We start from the raw sequence: 17,321 nt of genomic DNA, 5'->3' as shown, positions 1-17,321 counted from the left end.
TTTCCTTCGAGTATGTGCCACTCGAACAATGCAGATTTTTGTTTATATACTTTAATTTTTGCTGCATTCAATATTTTTTTAAGCGGTTAGGACTTGATTTGCTTTTGCATAAAACGTGCTTAGTCCATTTTTTCGATTTTGTAAAATTTGCTGATCAATATTTTTTGTAAGAAAATTATTGTCCGCATTTGCAGCGCCACCTACCGGTTGGGTTCGGAGTAAAGGGGTGTATGTTTTGTTTTTTTCATATGCAATTGGACTGTCAAAATTTTCTAGATGCTCACTTACAGATGTTTGCAAAGGTAGTCCACAAAATATTTTCAGTCCACAAGTCGCGTTGGCACCGAAAACTAGACCACACTTTTAAATGCAATTTCAAGTGATTATAATTTTCTAGAAATTGTTTGGCCCAAAACAAATTCGCCAGACGAATTGCAGTTGCCATCATAAAGTGCAAAGTGTTTAGCTCTAATCGCTGCAATCGTCCATTGGCCAAAAAAACGGAAAATGTCCCTGTAATTTTTGTTAAATATGCAACTGGAAACTCCTCATACGTTGACGTCCTGCACTCGTGCACTTCCGTGTTCGACTCCACCGCGGTTTGCGCTGCTGTTTCGTTGTGCCTGCGTTCTTGGTCTCTGGTTCTCCTGGTATGGATGGTTCCGGTTCGTTTCCATTTCGATGCTCCTACTTCGCCTCCTCCTATACTCCGTTTATGTACATTCAGTCTATGCTTCCTACTTCCTATGCCGCCGCCGCCGCCGCCGCCAACCGTTTAGATCACGAAGAGATCGCTGCAGCTAGAGGAGTTGCGCCGCTTGAGGCTGATGGCCTTCTTGAAGCGCAGCACCGACGAGATGAATACCTTGGTGCGGGCGGTCAGTTTCTTCACCACCTTGCGGTTGCAGGCATTCCGGTGTCCTCCGACCACTCCCTCCTCACCATCCTCCTCGTCATCGCTGTCGGCCAGTCCACTTCTCTCCCCAAACCGCTCCTCCGTCGCTCCTCCCAGTCGTCCCTCCAGCTGCAAGTCATCCATGGCTCGGAGTTGATAGCGCCGCTGCAGTTCGGCGGCTGCTTCCGCAGCTGCAGATGTGGAAACGCCGCCGTCGAACGAGCGACGTTTGCGGAATGGACGACGATGACGTATGTTGGCCGCCAGCATATTGAATTTGCTCAGCTGCGATGTCTTGACCACATCCTCGTCCTCGTCCACCTCGCTTTCGCCCATCTTCAATATGCTTTCCAGGTTCAAGGGCTTGCGGTTGGGATTCTCGATACGCGACCGACCGGCCTTCGATGTGCTAGGCACTCCGTCCGCATCATTGTTGGCCTCGCCGTTCTGCAGCCTTTCCGGCAGTCCGCCATCGAAAATCTCCTCGTCATCCTGACAAACGCTCATTTGTCGGACCATCCGACGGGTCTGCAGGTGCATGCCACGGTGCTTCTGGATAGTGCTTTGCAAATTCAGGCGCTGCAGCTCAAATTCGGTGAGCAATCGCAAGCGCTGCGGATTGAGTTTCACTTGCGCCACAATGCCGACTAGTAGCTCGTCCACATTGTGATCCAGTCCAGATGATGTCTCAATGAATTTGCATGCAATTTCCTTGGCCACCTTGCGGCCCACTGTAATTGGAGGATGATGGGTGACCAACTGGATTAGTGCTTAACCCTCATTTAAAACGAAAATGTTTTTGCAAACTCGTTTTACAAATAAAATGGCTGTGATTTGATGCGGTCAATCAACATACAAAAATATAAAGAATGCTTACTCTGACGAGTGACAACTCGATGTCGTTGCAAATCCGTTTTGTTGGCTACAAGGATGGCTCCGCGTGACAAGAGCATCTCGTTCTCCTTGAGATACTGCAGGACACGCTCGGCTGCGGCAAAAGTGTTTCGATCTATCACAGAGTAGACCACCACGAAGAGGTCGATGTTGTAGGTGGCGCAGAAGGCCTCCGTCTGCAGTCGAAAACCAATTTGGTGGTGGAAAAAAATAGAAACCAAGATTGATATGAGCCATCTGGCGCAGAAAAGTAGGCTACAAAAATCGTTCTAATTTTTTTTTTTTTTTTTTTTTTTTTTTTTTTTATTAAGTGAAGAATCTGTACATCATATATTGTATCTTAACATCACAGGGGAGAAATATTCTAGGGGTAACCAAACACTATATACAAATTAGTGAAGTAGGAGCATATATGCATAGCAGTTTTTACTGCTGTCCAAATGTCTTGGCAAAGCCTTGTCGTTCTAATGGAATTTAATGCTGGCTGACGAGCTATAACTTGGCTAAAAATGGTCAGAAAGTTAAAAGAATTATATTTTTGTACTCCTATTTACCAATACTAACCAACCAAATCACTTTTTGACCGACTCTATTAAAATAATTTTTGGCACAATTTTCGCATTTTTTGTAAGGGGTAACATCATCAAAAATTGCAAAAAATGTGAAAAAAATAGAATTTTTTTTTGAAAACACAGTTCGATTGGAAATTTAATTACGAACTCAACGAGGTATGGCATTCCATATTTGGACCATTATTTCGAATGCTGTGATCAAAATACTGATAATTCTTTACGCAAAAAAACCGAAAATCGCTTTTCTCCAAAAATCGAATATTTATGATTGGTATTTTTGGTATAACTTGGCTGCAAATGGTCAGAAAGCGAAAAGAAGGGGTCAAAAATTGGAGACAGTATTCAGGAGTTAGCGAAAAAATATAATGATATGCTAGATATGCTCATCCCAATAGCCTACCGAGGCGACTAAGTATCGAAGACCAAAGTCATCGGACAAGAACGAGAACAAGACTAAAACGTCACCACCCTCAAGACCTGATTAACCGGGACTTGATTTAAACGTATGATTACTCACCGACATCTCGCATGCGGGATGATCAATTATTTCCAAATCCGTTTCGATGTTATCGACTAGCACCGACACAGTCTTCTGTCCGTAGTCATCATCTGAAAGAAATATAAAAAATTGTGAGTTATGCAACTTGGGCATACAAATAACTAATTGCAAATTATATTCCTTTATATAACAAAGCACCCAACGTGTATTGTTGTTGCATTGTTCAAGCGTGTATTTCAAGGAGTGCATTTACCATGGTAAACAAATGAAAGGAAGCCCTGAGCCCGGAAAACAATCACGGAAATCAAAATAACAAGTACCCAAATGCAGTTCTAGAGGTCTTAAATCGATCAAATTGCACCAAGGGTGGCGACAGCCTTCGTGGGCGTTTGGGGGGCGTGCCGTCCATAAAACCGTAATCAAAGTGATTTAGCCCAGCAAGTTAATGTCGCAATTGACGCTACCCTTCCTCTGTCTACTTGGACTTGTTTTTTTAGCCCAGCCATGAAACGTGGAAAAGGACGCAGACAGTGAACTTGGAGTGGAGGGCACCGAGTGATGGCAACTGGGGACCGACCCTCGGTACTTCGGAATCGCAAAGCCTCCTTGTCCCTTGGTGCACACGGAAAGTGCTACGTCCCTGCAGCACTGCCAGAAAATTATATTCTTAATCTTACATTTTATTTCAGACGATACACGACATTGCCTTTTTGAAATAATGTTTGCAAACGTGCGAAATCAGGAATTTATAATCCTTATCGTTATATGAATATATATAATATATATATTCCAAGTTTTTAAATCTTAATTAAGCTCGATTTTTGCCAGTGCACGAGCACCGCCCAATGCACGCTGTGTCAGCAGTTTGAAACTAGCGAGCAGGAGGAAGGACAGCTTTGCTGTAAAGGAGTCGCAGAAGCAGACAATGACTGCAGTTTGCGTTCGACTCTGTTTGCATTCAGCTGTGGCAAATATTTAGACGCCAGTCGACCCGCATCTGCAGATCCCCCTTGCATCCCAATGGTGGAATGGTGAAATAGTTAAAAAAACAAGAAACAAAAAGCCCACACAGACACCTCGTCGCTTAATTTGCATGTTGCAAGTAATTTACGAAGCGTGGGCGGTGCCGCACAAATTGAATAGAAAAAGCAAACTCTATCTATGCTCTATTGACGAATTCGGTGGCCGAAGAAGGCACCTCGCCCTTTTCACAGCGAACCTGGGCCCTTCGACGGCTTAGTCGATTAGTCATGCAATTGGCCGGCGGCGAACAGCAACCGCGGAGTCATTGCAATGCAATTATCTAAACGCCTGTGCAAACAAGCCAAAGAAAAGCGGAAAAGCAGGGAAAGCCCCATTCGATTTTGGGGGGATTACAAGCGGTAGCCGTTCAAAACATTTTCGGGGCGTGTATTATTATCCACTGGTGGCTGAAGTAAATGTGTCTGAAATCGCAGAGGATTATTGGGGCTTTCTAGTTCCGGTTTGGGCAAAACCAAGTCAAATATAGATGGTAGTCTATTTTTGTTTAAATACAACAGGAACATTTGCGTACAGTTGTATTCAAAAAGTGTTTTAGCGTTGTTCTTTGAACATTGGCATACATTGAACATTTAACTGAAGTCCGGGCTATTTTCCAAAATCGGAGCCACTTAGATTTATTCCAAACGGACATGGCATGTAATAAATTTACCATCTGCTTTCGAGGGCGTGGCAAAAACAGTTCCGCCGCCCACAACTTTTTGTGGTCATGCAATGCTGGCAGCCATTAGCGAAATATGGCTAAGATGACGCCCACACGCAAAAGCACACTGAAATTTGCGTGTGCAGCAGGAAATCATTCGAGTAACGAAGCCACACACGCAGCCCTCAAGCAGGGTCAATATGGCAAGTATGGCAAGATGTGCAAGCAGGGGACATCCTGCAGCTTGGAAGTTCGGCTAGTAGCCAGTTGCAGGACAACTCATCTATGGTAATTGCTAACAATAGTTGGCACCACACAGGACGGCAAATTCCTGCATAAACAATGCCACTTTTTGCCCTTTGGCCTTGTCCAGCTGCAAATGCCAGAGTGGCGAACAGAGACGAGCATGAAAGTAAAGTTAAGTTGATTAAAATGGAATAACCAAAACGCAGGCAACCGCCTACCTGCCTGGAGGCCAAAAATCAAACATCAGGTAGACACACGTGTTGCGCCACTTGCAGCTGCAATTATCCGGCGCTAATGAAATATTGGGTTTCGGTAACTTCCGCAATGATCGGATTACTCGAGCCAGAACTAAAGCAGTTGTAGCAGGCTGTAGCATCCCGTACATAATTAAGTCAGTGCCAGAGCACTAGTGTGGTCCATTAAAGTCCGCTGCTCAAAGGGTAATTCGATAGTGCCGCAATTCAATTAATTCAACTTCGGAGCGGCCTGCGAATGAAGACATTCACAGAAGGTGCTGCAAGAGGTGATGCAAGACTAGCATCTTTTGGCCAAACTAATTGCGTTAATTTTCGCTTGACCTTGGCAGGTGGAAGAGTTTTCGGATTTCCGATTTAAGCAGAGCTTATCCATGCCCGTATAGCACTTGAAGTTCACATTAATTCAATAAGGTACATTTGCCACAATACGTTTGGTAGGAGTTACCAGGTTATTCTACAACGAAACAAAAACGAACCATGTCAAATGCTGACTGGAGAGTGGACAGACTGGAAAACAGCGCATCGCAGTCTATTTGCGTCTAATGCGATTTTCTGGACGAGAAGCGGGACACTAAGCCGATGGCTGTGGAAATTCTTCTCCACTTCACTCTGAAAATCCACTTAAAAGCTCCAAAGCCGCTATTAAAGTGGTTGGCAGCCAACTTGGCCATATTCTCTAGCGTTTCCACACTCCAGGATCCGGTGATATGGTCGCGAAAGTTAATGAAATTAGCGCTGGCGGTTTTCATATTTTATGACTTTGTGCCATAATTAAAATGCAAATGTGTTTGATTAAAAGCCGCGTAGTGAAGTGGCAGGGGAGGATTCTGAAAGGGGCGGCTTCATTTTCAATTACTTTGCCCAACGTGTGCCTGGACAAAAACAAAATCCGAAATTTACCCAAAACTTAAAAAGCCATTTAGAACATGATTCCCTTATAATTTCATCCAATTTGCGCATTCAAATGCGTAGTTTTAGCTCAGCGAACCAATTCATCTCAAATAACTCGCAGTTGCTGATAAATAAAAAAGAAAGTGACAATTGAAAAAAACGTGGGGTAAATAATGACTTACCGAGACTGAGGTCGTAGGCGCATATGTAATCGGAAGTGGTAAACTGGTAAGTCAGGGTGGTTTTGCCCACTCCGGAGGCGCCGAGCATTGCAATTTTGTAGGCAGGAACATTGGGATCTCCGTCGATGACTTCGCCTGATGCCCCCGATGCGTTGCTACGAATATAATAATAAGCGAATCAGTCACAGTGGGGCAACTCCTTACTTATACATATACACTCAAAAGGAAATTAACTTATTTAAATACTTCTTTGTACCATCGAAAACGAAGTACCATTAGAACTGCAACTAATGAAATTCATACCTAAAAATAAACAAAAAATTACAAGCTCAAGCTATTTGTGCCACTGTTCAGAAAAGGCGGCGTTTTCCTTGTCAATGAGATGGAAAACGCTTTGGCATTGTTGCGATTCATCCTCATCTTGGGCCCCCACACTCTATACACCATACTCATGACTTCAAGATGCCGTTGTCAATGGCAGAGGAAAGTGTTTGGTGTGGAAATTGTATGAAATTAGTCAGTCTATATAGACGCGAAAATGGCGCACGTTTCGCATTGTTGTCGCCATGTGAACTGTCATTTCATAAACAATTTATTGCCAGCCAGCCACTTTTGTTCGCGGAACGCCGAATGGCGAACATTGAACATTGAACACTGAACATTGAACATTGAACGTCGTGCGTAGAACCACTGAACTCACCTATTGTGTCGATCCACGCCGCTGTTTGAGGTGCCGGTGGAAGTCACGGAGTTGATGGAACGTGACCTGCGGCTTCTGTTTCAGAAAAGTACAAAATAAAAGGAATATAAATGGCTGCGCCTGAAAAACTATCAAGGCTTTCAGAACTTGCCTCAGGGAATCGCCCAAGTTGCAGATGCCGTGGGAAGTGATGCTGAAGCTCCGCAGGCGATAGTAGGTCATGTCCGGATCACCGGCATGAATGGCCGAGCGTCGCATCTCCGCTAGACGCGGCTGCAAAGTAAAAATAAAACAGCAATATTATAAAAAAGAATCACTTTTTCAATATAACGCATACGCCATGTGCGCTGTCTATCAGGCGTATACGCAATGTCACACGCTTAAAAATAGCGCATACGCCCCATTGCCATTCTGATAAAACTGTATACAATTTTGTCAACTTAATAAATTAATTTTTCAAATACATTTTGCAATGAAACGTATTTGTGGCCCAAAGCCCACAACTGCTGGCCCGTAGAAAAGTGGAAAAGTTCCTGCACCGATGCCTGATATCATTTAAGGTGTGATTACGGTCTTTACAAATGGAAAACATACGTCGAACCAAGGACACCTCCAGCAGTCTTGGGCGGCCCAAAACAATACGAATAGCGAGCACAAAGTACCGGCTTCGGCTTCTGTTCCTGCCAATTGCATGGCGGTGGATGGGCCCCCGATGGGCTTACAGCGCACACACATATTTGCGGTTGGCCTTTTCGGCAATGGTGGCACAAAAGTTTCTGCACATTTTCGGCTCCCTTGGGGGCTTCAGCCTCTCTTTTATAATTTTTCCTTTTTTTTTTTTTTGTTTGCTTGCAGGCGACGGAAGTGGCGGTGAAGTGTGAATGGATGTGGAACTGCAGTCGACAAGTTTGCCCCTTTTCGGTGTCGAGTGCGGCGCACACTTGACACTATTAGGCCTTTAATGCTGAGCCCCGGCCAGGTGCCAGGTGCTTGCCATTGATACCTTTTGAAGGTTTCCTCGCTCACTTTAATTGCAACCAACTGAACCCATTGCACCGAAATCAATTCCGAGACGGCGCATCTATAGTGTATCTATCTATAAAGTTCGGTGCGGGAAAAGGTGAAAACATCGGGTCATTGCCCCAGACTGTCCCACTATCTTGCCGTTTTGAGTCCCTTGCGACTGTGGCAGGTGCAGGCATTCCAGGTGGCACGTAGTTTGCGCAGCACGCGTTGCACAATTTTCACTCGAGTAATATTACAAACTAATTACATTAGGTGCAGCGACTAGACAACTGCAAGTCAGCCGAAGAAGCGCGGGGATTATGAAACCCATGGGCCGACACCGCCATAAATCCTAGATAATGACACACAGCCCGGGGACAAATGGATGAGTCGACCTTTATACACCTATTGAATATTTATATAAAACTGCGAATTGGCAAAAGAAAAATAACCTATAAAATCTCAAACGCAAACATATGACAACCAGTTTAAAAAAAAATCAAAAATATATTTTAATGATACAAATAAGACGTATGAGTATGGTCGCTTGTCCTGTGATAAGCAAAAAGTGTCTATATATATAGTATAGTATATATAGTGGTAGTGCACTCAACTTGCCAGCGGATTGTGGCGATTTTTCAAGTGTGCCAGAAACGATACAGGAAGGCACAAGTGGGAGTGGATCTGGCCACTGGGGGATGGTAGGTGGAAGTGGGTGCCTGATAAGCTTGGCAGCCAGGCTGCCACTCCTACTGCTCCCGAAAACAACTCGGGCAGCCAATGACCCAGGAGCGGAGGGCCAAAAGTAGAGCCATGTATCAAATGCTTACTCATGCTGAATGTGGCAAACTTGGCCGAGTCCCACACCCACAGAAGTTGGCTCCCCAGATACATGTGTAATCTGTGGTTCCTTCGTCTGGAGCACACATCATGCTTTTCTTTCGACTGCCCTCTACCGTTCGACTATTAAGCATAATTCAGCGCTGAGTGGAGTACTAATGGCTTTCCTTAAACGGCTTTGGTTCCCGGTCCGGGTTCGCGTCCGGGTCCAAGTTTCAATTACTTGTCGTCCCATGTCGATGCGATAATCCCCATGAGCCTGCTGCCTTAACTGACTGAATTGGACTGAATTCCCGCGACGTATGACTATGCAGTTGCCAAATTTTTGGCAAAAAATAAATAGTTTCCATGACTGCCCAGTTTTGTGGAAGTTTGGGATAATCGTGACTCGAATGTTTTATATCGCAGCCCCCGATTGAGTTTAAATACTACTTGTTTAGAAGCCATTTGTCAGAAATATAATTAAATTGCCTGCAAAGTGAAACAATTATATTACTCACCCTTCTACTTTCCGCCGGCATGCTGGATGTCCTTAGGCGTTGCCGCTCAGTCATGGGTTTTCCGGACTGGGAGGCCAGGACGACGGAGGAGGCCAGTTCGGCGATGGCGGTGCCGGATGTGCTGGCTCCGGAGGACTCACCTACGCCTCGTTCCCGCTTCATTGGCAAGTGGGTGGGCAGGTGCTGTTGCTGTTGCTCCTGCTGCAGCTGCAACTGCAACAGCTGCTGCTGCTTTTGCTGCTGCTGCTTGCTGGGAATCATGGAGACCGGAGACGGGGAGTCGGTGGAGTCACCATTGCCATCTGGTCCACTAGTCACCTCGGCGACAGCAGCCAAAGTGGTGCTGGAACCACCGAGAAACCCCAAGCCCACCGTCAAATTTAGATTGTGTGAAGATCCGCCAGGCAAACTGCTACCTACGGCATCGGATCCCACAATGCCCGGCATGTTTTCACCGGCACCGGCTGCTTGGGGATTCAGCGATCCCACTGTTCCATACTGTGGTGACACTGCTCCGGACATGGCCTGCTGAAAGGTCAGAACTCCGGCCAGAGACATGCGATCCCTGAAAACAGCAAGAAATAATGAAGATTTCGTTCATTACATTTAATTGCTCTTATTCTATTGGGGGTTACCTTAGAACTTTAGCCTTTAACATACCTTTAAGTTCGAAAACGATAACTACCTTCATGGTATCTACACCACACCCATTGTGTGATTCAATAGTCATGGCTCGGCTTAAGGTTAATTGCGTTTCAGCTCATAATTAGGCTACTTGGCGAGCTTGATGAAAACTGATTGAAAATTGCCCCGACCCTCTCTCCTTTAGTGTAATTATCCCAATTAAGGCGGACAACAAATATTCAGCGAGAAAAATTAAACTCTTATTAAATTCAAAAGGATATTCAGGGTGGCACTTGGATCAAACAGCAGTAGACGTTGTGTTCTTTTCCCTAAAGCAGATGTTTCATTCAGCGACATGACTGCAAATACCTCTTAAATTGCTCGAAAAAGAGAGAGAGAAAGAGGAATTGCGTTAAGATTTTCTTTGAAACTTCTGGCTTCCCAGGCGGGAAGCAATAGATGTGGCAAACTGTGAACTCATTAAAAAATTCCGTTTTTCCGCAATGAAATGTTGCAAAAGTGCATTTATTATACCCGTTACTCGTAGAGTAAAAGGGTATACTAGATTCGTTGAAAAGTATGTAACAGGCAGAAGGAAGGGTTTCCGACCATATAAAGTATATATATTCTTGATCGGGACCAATAGCCGAGTCGATATGACCATGTCCGTCTGTCCGTCTGTCAGTCTGTCCGTCTGTCCGTCTGTCTGTCCGTCCGTATGAACGCTGTGATCTCAGGAACTACAAAAGCTAGAAAGTTGAGATTAAGCATGCAGACTCCAGAGACATAGACGCAGCGCAAGTTTGTCGATTCATGTTGCCACGCCCACTCTAACGCCCACAAACCGCCCAAAACTGCCATGCCCACACTTTTGAAAAATGTTTTGATATTTTTTCATTTTTGTATTAGTCTTGTAAATTGCTATCGATTTGCCAAAAAACTTTCTGCCACGCCCACTCTAACGCCCACAAACCGCCAAAAACTGTGTTTAAGACTCTTTCTCCCTTCCACTAGCTGAGTAACGGGTATCAGATAGTCGGGGAAATCGACTATAGCGTTCTCTCTTGTTTTTATTTTCCTAAGCTAAATGCAATTGTGTCTGAAGCTCTCACAAGCCATTTGCTAGTGAATTGTGAATGGAATAAAGCGTGAAACATTTGAAATGCCATTTTGGCATTAAACCTTCAGTTCTGCTTTCGTTTTGAAAAAACCCATTGGGACAAGGTCGCTGGCGCTAGGAAGCCAAAGACAATGGCGAGTTCTTGGCCCACAAGGAGGCGACTAGAGGTCACAGTTGGGGGCTCTAGGCGGTCGGGGTCACCTAATTAGGGTGACCCTTTTCCTCTACCCACCTGCCAGCATTGTTGAAAACTTTTTAATTATCATTTTTACTTGTTTATGACTGGACGGACGCCTTCTGAGAAGACTTCTGCCCCCAGCTGCTGCTACTTAATCATCAGCTTAATCTTCCTTGAAGTTGAAGCGAAATGTTGTATTTATTTTTTTGAAGAAGAAAAACTTTGGCGCAAGTCATCACAAATTGCTCTTTTAACAACGTTATTCAAATACTGATTTGAATTAACCAATTCGATTCGTAGTTGAAGTAATGAACTGCGATCCTAAACATAATTAAACTAAAAAAAATGCATACAACTCCCACCTGGCACTGCTGCTGTGCGAAATGCGCTGAAAGTCGGTGGAGTCGATCGGAGCTCCACCGATGCTGTTCCGGGTGTACGTGTAATCCGAGTGCAAAAGATTTCCAGCTATGGATGAGGCGCGACGCCTGTTTAAAATCGGCGATTTTTGGGCGCGTAGACTCTGCTATGAATGGTGGTATGGTCAAAAATAAAGAGACAAGTTCAAAGGGGTTAGAGGTGACGCTGAAAAATAACTTTGTGTTATAGGATTGTAGATATTTATTGCAGCACACACATTTAATTATTTAACTAATTAGTTTTAAGTTGTGTCTGTTGGGCACAAAGCGTGAATATGACACCGCCATACAATCGCGATTGATATGAAAATGAGACATTTACGCAAACAAACTTTGTGGCAATAAATAATAATAAAATCGAACGAAAATGTTCAACAACAATAATAGATCGCCAATACTTACTCGACTGCCAGTTGGATTCTGCGCCGCGTTAACAAAGTCGTTGAAGGTGGTGAGTGGCGGGACAGCCTGCGGAGCAGGTTCCTCATCCAACTCCCACTCCGTATCGTAATCCAGCTCGGTGTCATCTGCGTACTGCTGCTGATGTTGATGCTGCTGCTGCTGCTGATGCTGCTGCAGATGCTGGTGCTGATGCTGCAGCTGTTGTGGATGCTGCAACTGTTGCGGATGCTGCTGATGAAGCTGGAGCTGTTGCTGAGGCTGCAACTGCATCTGCTGATGCTGCTGCTGATGTTGCAGCTGCTGATGCTGCTCAAACTGCAGATCATGGTGCGGATCGTAGTGCAGCTGCTGCTGCATCAGCTGGTGTTCCATGGCCTGGTTATAGCCGTAGGCAGATGCCGAGGTGCTCGGCCCCTGGTTGTAGAAGCCGCTCTGCTGTTGCACCCTTTGCAAGGCCGCCTCACGCGTGTGGTACGCCCCCTTTCCGCTGTGGGTGGGCGGTGTGGGCAGCAGGCGGTGCACCACGTGCACCCCGGGGGTCGGAAGCTGCACCTGCAACGCGGGCTGCTGGTGGTTCACCTGTGCGTGGGTGAGTGCCTGATGGCCAACCACTTGGTGCTGCTGGTGGGCGCCCCCTGGATGTTGCTGGTGGGCCACCTGTTGATGGGGCTGTTGTGGGTGATGGGTCACCACTTGGTGCTGCTGGTTGCCCACCAGCTGCTGATGCGGCACCGGTTGATATGGCTGCTGCGTAACTCCTTGATGTTGCTGGGCATTTATCTGTTGATGTTGCGGCTGCATCATTGTCTTTTGCTGCTGTTGTTGCGGCTGCTTGAGGATCGGCTTGAGGACATTGTAGGCCAGCTGGTGGGGAGCCGGCGAGGGCACGGGATTGTGGGTGCTGCTGCCAATGCTGTCGCTCTCGTCGCAGCTGGCATCTGAGCACCCGGACCGGAACCACGGGCAGCAATCAGGATAAAGTAAATATAACGTTGGAAATTTCATTACAATAAAAGCTAAGCCATTTCATAAACTAAGTAATGCTGCGTAGCTACTGCTAGTTACTGCTAACATTTCGGTATGCCTTAAAATTCAGCTGAGTTCCACGCTGTGGTTTAATTGATCTAACAAGATTGAAAAGCCAAATATAGATTCATGCCAAATCGACACCAAAATAGCTTGGGAAATTGCTGGGAAATGACACAATCTCAGCAGTTGAGTGATCAAGTCGTCTGTTAGTTTCATAATTGTCTTTCCATCGGCCAGTTGACAGACACAAACCACAACGATGTGGCTCAAACTAATATGGCCAGTTCCAGTCGACCCATTCGACGTCCTCTACGCTTTTCATTCCTGATATGGCAAAAATGTGCGAAGAGGACACCTGGGGCACCTGTGTCTGGGCCTGGGTGTCTATATATCGCTTTGGTGTTGTGTGTGTGTGTCTGTCTTTCCCAGGAATTATGTTTCCAAGTTGAAGCCAAATATGAAAATGTTTTGCCAGAACCCAAAAAGCAAAACTTTTTCCGAGACATTTTCCAACGACTTTCTGTTTGCACGCGTGTGTGTGTGTTTGCTTTCTGTTTACATGTTTATAGCCAAGCTTAAGTTTTCTTTGCTGTTTCCTTTTGTTGCTGGGCAAAAAAAATTAATAAACTTTGGCTCTTTGTGCGTCGGTGGGCGCCATAAAAATTTTCGGTTAGACCCGGAGCATCGCTTAAAATATGGCCACATATGACAGTCCAACAGACTCGACTCCACAAATACCCAGTCTAATATTCCTTGGTTTTTAGCAAGTCCCGTCACTCAAACGTTACGACGTACAAAGGTGTGGACCTTGACATTTTACAGAATATTTTATGAATATTCTGCTAAAAACGCAAAAGCAAAGGTAACAATTAAAATTGCAAAGAATGCAATTACACAAATTAATTCAAGGCATAAACGAAACCCAAATAGTCAGCAGTTCTAATTAATACTTAATATAAATGTCTCAATTTTGGTCTTCAAAACATTTAATTTAACGATTAAATGCGTTTCAAAGAGCACAATTTCCTCATCAAGCTACATTCTCATTATTTTTTAATTTTCTCTGCGGAATATACCCAGAAAATGTCGTCCTTGTTCAATGGGTGGCCATAAAAATTGTTTTCAACATATTTATGATTAAATTTCATGGCCCCGAGTTTGCCTAGGAAACTTTCTGGGTGCTTTCTCTTAATTAGCGTGTGGCACATTTCTTCGTCGACAGAGCTTAAGAATTTTATGATGCTGCCATCGTTTAAATTTTGACAACTGTAGCTAGCGACTAAAAGCTAGAAGTCTAATAAATGGGATTTTAAGGATGTTTGTAAGCATCTTTGTATTGTGACCACTAGAATTTCAATCATTCGATTAATGAGCACGCTATTCGAAGTATTTGTCAGTTGTCTTTGTTCATTTGAGGGCATGATTTTAACCAGCAAATTCGTTGATCTCGCCGATTTATCATAACGTTTGAGGCTCTGGCTCTTTTCGGTTCAAACATTTTTCAGCCGCATTCAATCAAATTAATCACCATGAGGGGCCCATCCATTACAGAAATGAATCGCCGGACCTTTTATCGAGCGGCTCCATTCAACAGTTTACCAAATGCAATTAAGTGGACAAAGGCAGAAAGTATCTTAAAGATGAAATCCCTTCACCTGACAAACAGGCATCCACCCACGCAAAAAAAGAGCCGATTATCCATGTAACCCGTTTGTGTCACTCTCCCCCATTTCGCCCCCCTAAGAATGGGGAAAAAAGAGCAAAAAGGCTTCAGGACAAGCAACGGGTAAATGTCGGACCTTTTTTGCTTTATACTCTTCATTTGCCACTTTTAACTTGATGTTTAATTTTCGTTTTTCAGAAAGGGAGCCCTTCCGGATCGTGCCTCTTATTTTGCCTGGTGCCTCTTTGGTGCGGCCTTGACTTATCCGTTTTATTATTTAAAGCGAACTTAAAGCGCATTCAGCAGCAGCAAGTGAAAGGTTGATCCTTCAGCATGCTTTATCCATTTGCCCAATATCCGTAGTTCCTTGATTCGCACGTCGCTCTCTGACACGGGTACGAAATTCAAGTTAAAGTGTATTTTCATTTTCTAGCTGAATTGCTAGAAATTGCTAGAAAATGCAATGTACACAAGCAGCCATTGTCGGGTCGGAGTTCCCTTAACGACATTTTCGGATGAAATGAAAACACTTTTTAAAGTCAAGTGGCTAAAGCTAATGCTCTGAGCAGATTTACAGCTAAATTGAATTAAGTGAAAGAGCTTTTCTTTAAGTCAACTTGGTCAAGATTCGGTTAATATTTTCGCAGCTACCATCACCATGGGGCTAACATCATCAATGAAAACGGTTTAGTTCTAAGACACTAGCTTGCACGCAAAAAGTTGCGCTCTAAAAAAGCTAACATAGAAAATGAACCAATAGGTAAAATTGACTTAATTCAACCAGCAATAAAATGAAAAATGTTGCAACTAGTGTAGTGCAAAGTGTTTCGAACACAAAGGACTCAACTCCGTGGGACTTGTCACTTAACTTGTTGTCAGGTGCCACAAAACAGCCGCAATTGCATCAATGTGGCAGCCACCACAACGGTGACGAGGCAAAAGGGAGTTGCGATCTGGCAGGTGACTTGCGGCCTCGTTATCCGGAGTCTGCAGCCTGGAGACCGGAGACCAGAGAACGGAGAACTGGAGAACCCGAGCATGGACCACGAAGCACGGAGAACGAAGTGCGCCCCATGTCATTGTCACAGTAAAGAGTCACTTTGTGCCCGGAAAACAAGTCCGGCCAGCAGTCTTAATTAACCTGCCAGCCGATGGACGTGCAGCATGCAAACAGGCAGCTCGCTCTGCAATTGGGGCCACCGCCCATGGCACGCACTTCCGACTTCCGCACTTCGTGGCAGGACATGCTCCTTAAAAAGGCGTCCTCGTCCCTTTGTCGTCCCTTTTGCTGCCCAGTAACTGGTGACTAATTCCCTAATCAAGAGCCAGCCCCTGCAGCGCCTGCATTTCCGTTGCGATAATCCAGATGGCCGAGATTTTACTTCTTTTACTTTGCCTGCTGTGAAAAGGTCTGCATAGCGTGCGCTTTTAATTGCGCTCTACAACACTGTCAAGCGATAAGCAGTGCGGATACTTAATCAAGTAAAAACTATGGCAACAAAGAGAATTTCTATTTTAAAATATTGCCAGGAAAGCTCAATGTTATATGTATAAATTTGGTTAATAAATAGTTTCTTATAACATTTTTCAACCAACCTATTTTATAGGTCACCGAAAACAAGAAGTATGGAAGTTCTATACACATCTTGTAAAAACTCACCGAAATCGAAAGCTCTTTCGAGGATGACAGACCCACGTTTCTCCTGCCGCTCCTGTCGCTCCTGCAGATCCTTGTTCTTCGAGGCTGCCAGCTCGGCGGAAGTGAAGGTGCTCGTCTTGTCGATGGACTTTCCCTTCGGCGTTTGTGGTAGCATGTATCCGCCAGAATAGCCCATCAGGTAGTTCGCCCCACAATTGTCCTCGCCGTCGGGAACGGAACGGGGAACCTTGCCACTGCCACAAACGCACTCGCAACAGGCCATAGTCACGTGCTTCTGTCCAGGACCGAGTTGCTGATTCTTGAGCGGCTGCTGACGTTGTTGGATCTCATCTGCGGAATTATCATGGTGCAGACAAGAGTACTTAATGCGACTGCAAAGCAATTTACCGCCGGCTCCTAGGAAGAGAGCGGATCCACGGTCCACTGACGAGTTGCTTGCCTTCAGAGCAGGTTTCAGGTTCGACTTCGCGGGCGAGGGATACAGATTCAGGCCGCTTCCTCCATCACCAGGCCCGTTGCCACCCGGCAAAGTCAAGTCCAGGACGCTACCGCTGCTGCTCGAGCTGACATTCGGGGCCAGGGTCACGGGTCCCAGGCCCAGGGCATTTAGGCCATTGCTGCTCAGGGTGGTCAGCGATCCTCGCGAGCGATTCCGCCGCAGCGAATTGACCCGGTTGGTGGGGGTCGTGAAGCTTACATTTCGAGTCGCATAAAGGTCAACGCTGCTGCCGCTGCCGCTGCGACTTCGCGGCTGAAAGACGCGCTGCTGCAGGTGTATGCCGATGTGTATTGAAACAGAAACCAAAACCAATGGTAACCAACCACTCACCTGTTGAGCGTTTTGCTGCTGCTGTTGCTGCTGCTGCTGCTGTTGATTCTGGATCTGCTGCTGGTACTGCCGCTCGGCGCGACCCCTTCGATCGGAGCGGTCGCCGCCGCTGTGACTCCGCATGCTGCCGCCGTACCGCTGCCGCTGGGGCTGGACGGGGCTGTTCTGCCGCGGAATCACCTGGAAAAGGGGCAGAGAAAAGCAACGAAAAGAGGGAAAGGGAAATGATTAA

General features: G+C 45.5%; 1 protein-coding gene across 8 annotated transcripts in view; it reads right to left on the bottom strand.

Moving 5' to 3' along the window:
* Window positions 1-775: 775 nt before the first annotated feature.
* LOC120457251 overlaps window positions 776-17,321 on the bottom strand; it is a 37,112-nt gene continuing 20,566 nt past the window's right edge. For 2 of the 8 annotated variants that reach the window (XM_039644648.1, XM_039644651.1), the window contains 12 exons: window positions 17,090-17,269; window positions 16,648-17,026; window positions 16,261-16,590; window positions 11,909-12,846; window positions 11,450-11,613; window positions 9,166-9,730; window positions 6,972-7,093; window positions 6,821-6,895; window positions 6,121-6,275; window positions 2,879-2,970; window positions 1,773-1,965; window positions 776-1,626 (listed from right to left, as the gene is read on the bottom strand). In XM_039644648.1, the coding sequence (XP_039500582.1) occupies window positions 776-1,626; window positions 1,773-1,965; window positions 2,879-2,970; window positions 6,121-6,275; window positions 6,821-6,895; window positions 6,972-7,093; window positions 9,166-9,730; window positions 11,450-11,613; window positions 11,909-12,846; window positions 16,261-16,590; window positions 16,648-17,026; window positions 17,090-17,269 (4,044 nt within the window). Of the gene's footprint in view, window positions 1,627-1,772; window positions 1,966-2,878; window positions 2,971-6,120; window positions 6,276-6,820; window positions 6,896-6,971; window positions 7,094-9,165; window positions 9,731-11,449; window positions 11,614-11,908; window positions 12,847-16,260; window positions 17,270-17,321 lie in introns of all 8 variants that reach the window. The other 6 variants (XM_039644644.2, XM_039644645.1, XM_039644649.1 and 3 more) reach the window with 5 other exon arrangements.

This window comes from Drosophila santomea, chromosome X (genome assembly GCF_016746245.2).
Source record: "Drosophila santomea strain STO CAGO 1482 chromosome X, Prin_Dsan_1.1, whole genome shotgun sequence".
Taxonomy (NCBI): domain Eukaryota; kingdom Metazoa; phylum Arthropoda; class Insecta; order Diptera; family Drosophilidae; genus Drosophila; species Drosophila santomea.
This window is presented reverse-complemented; position numbering and strand designations above follow the sequence as displayed.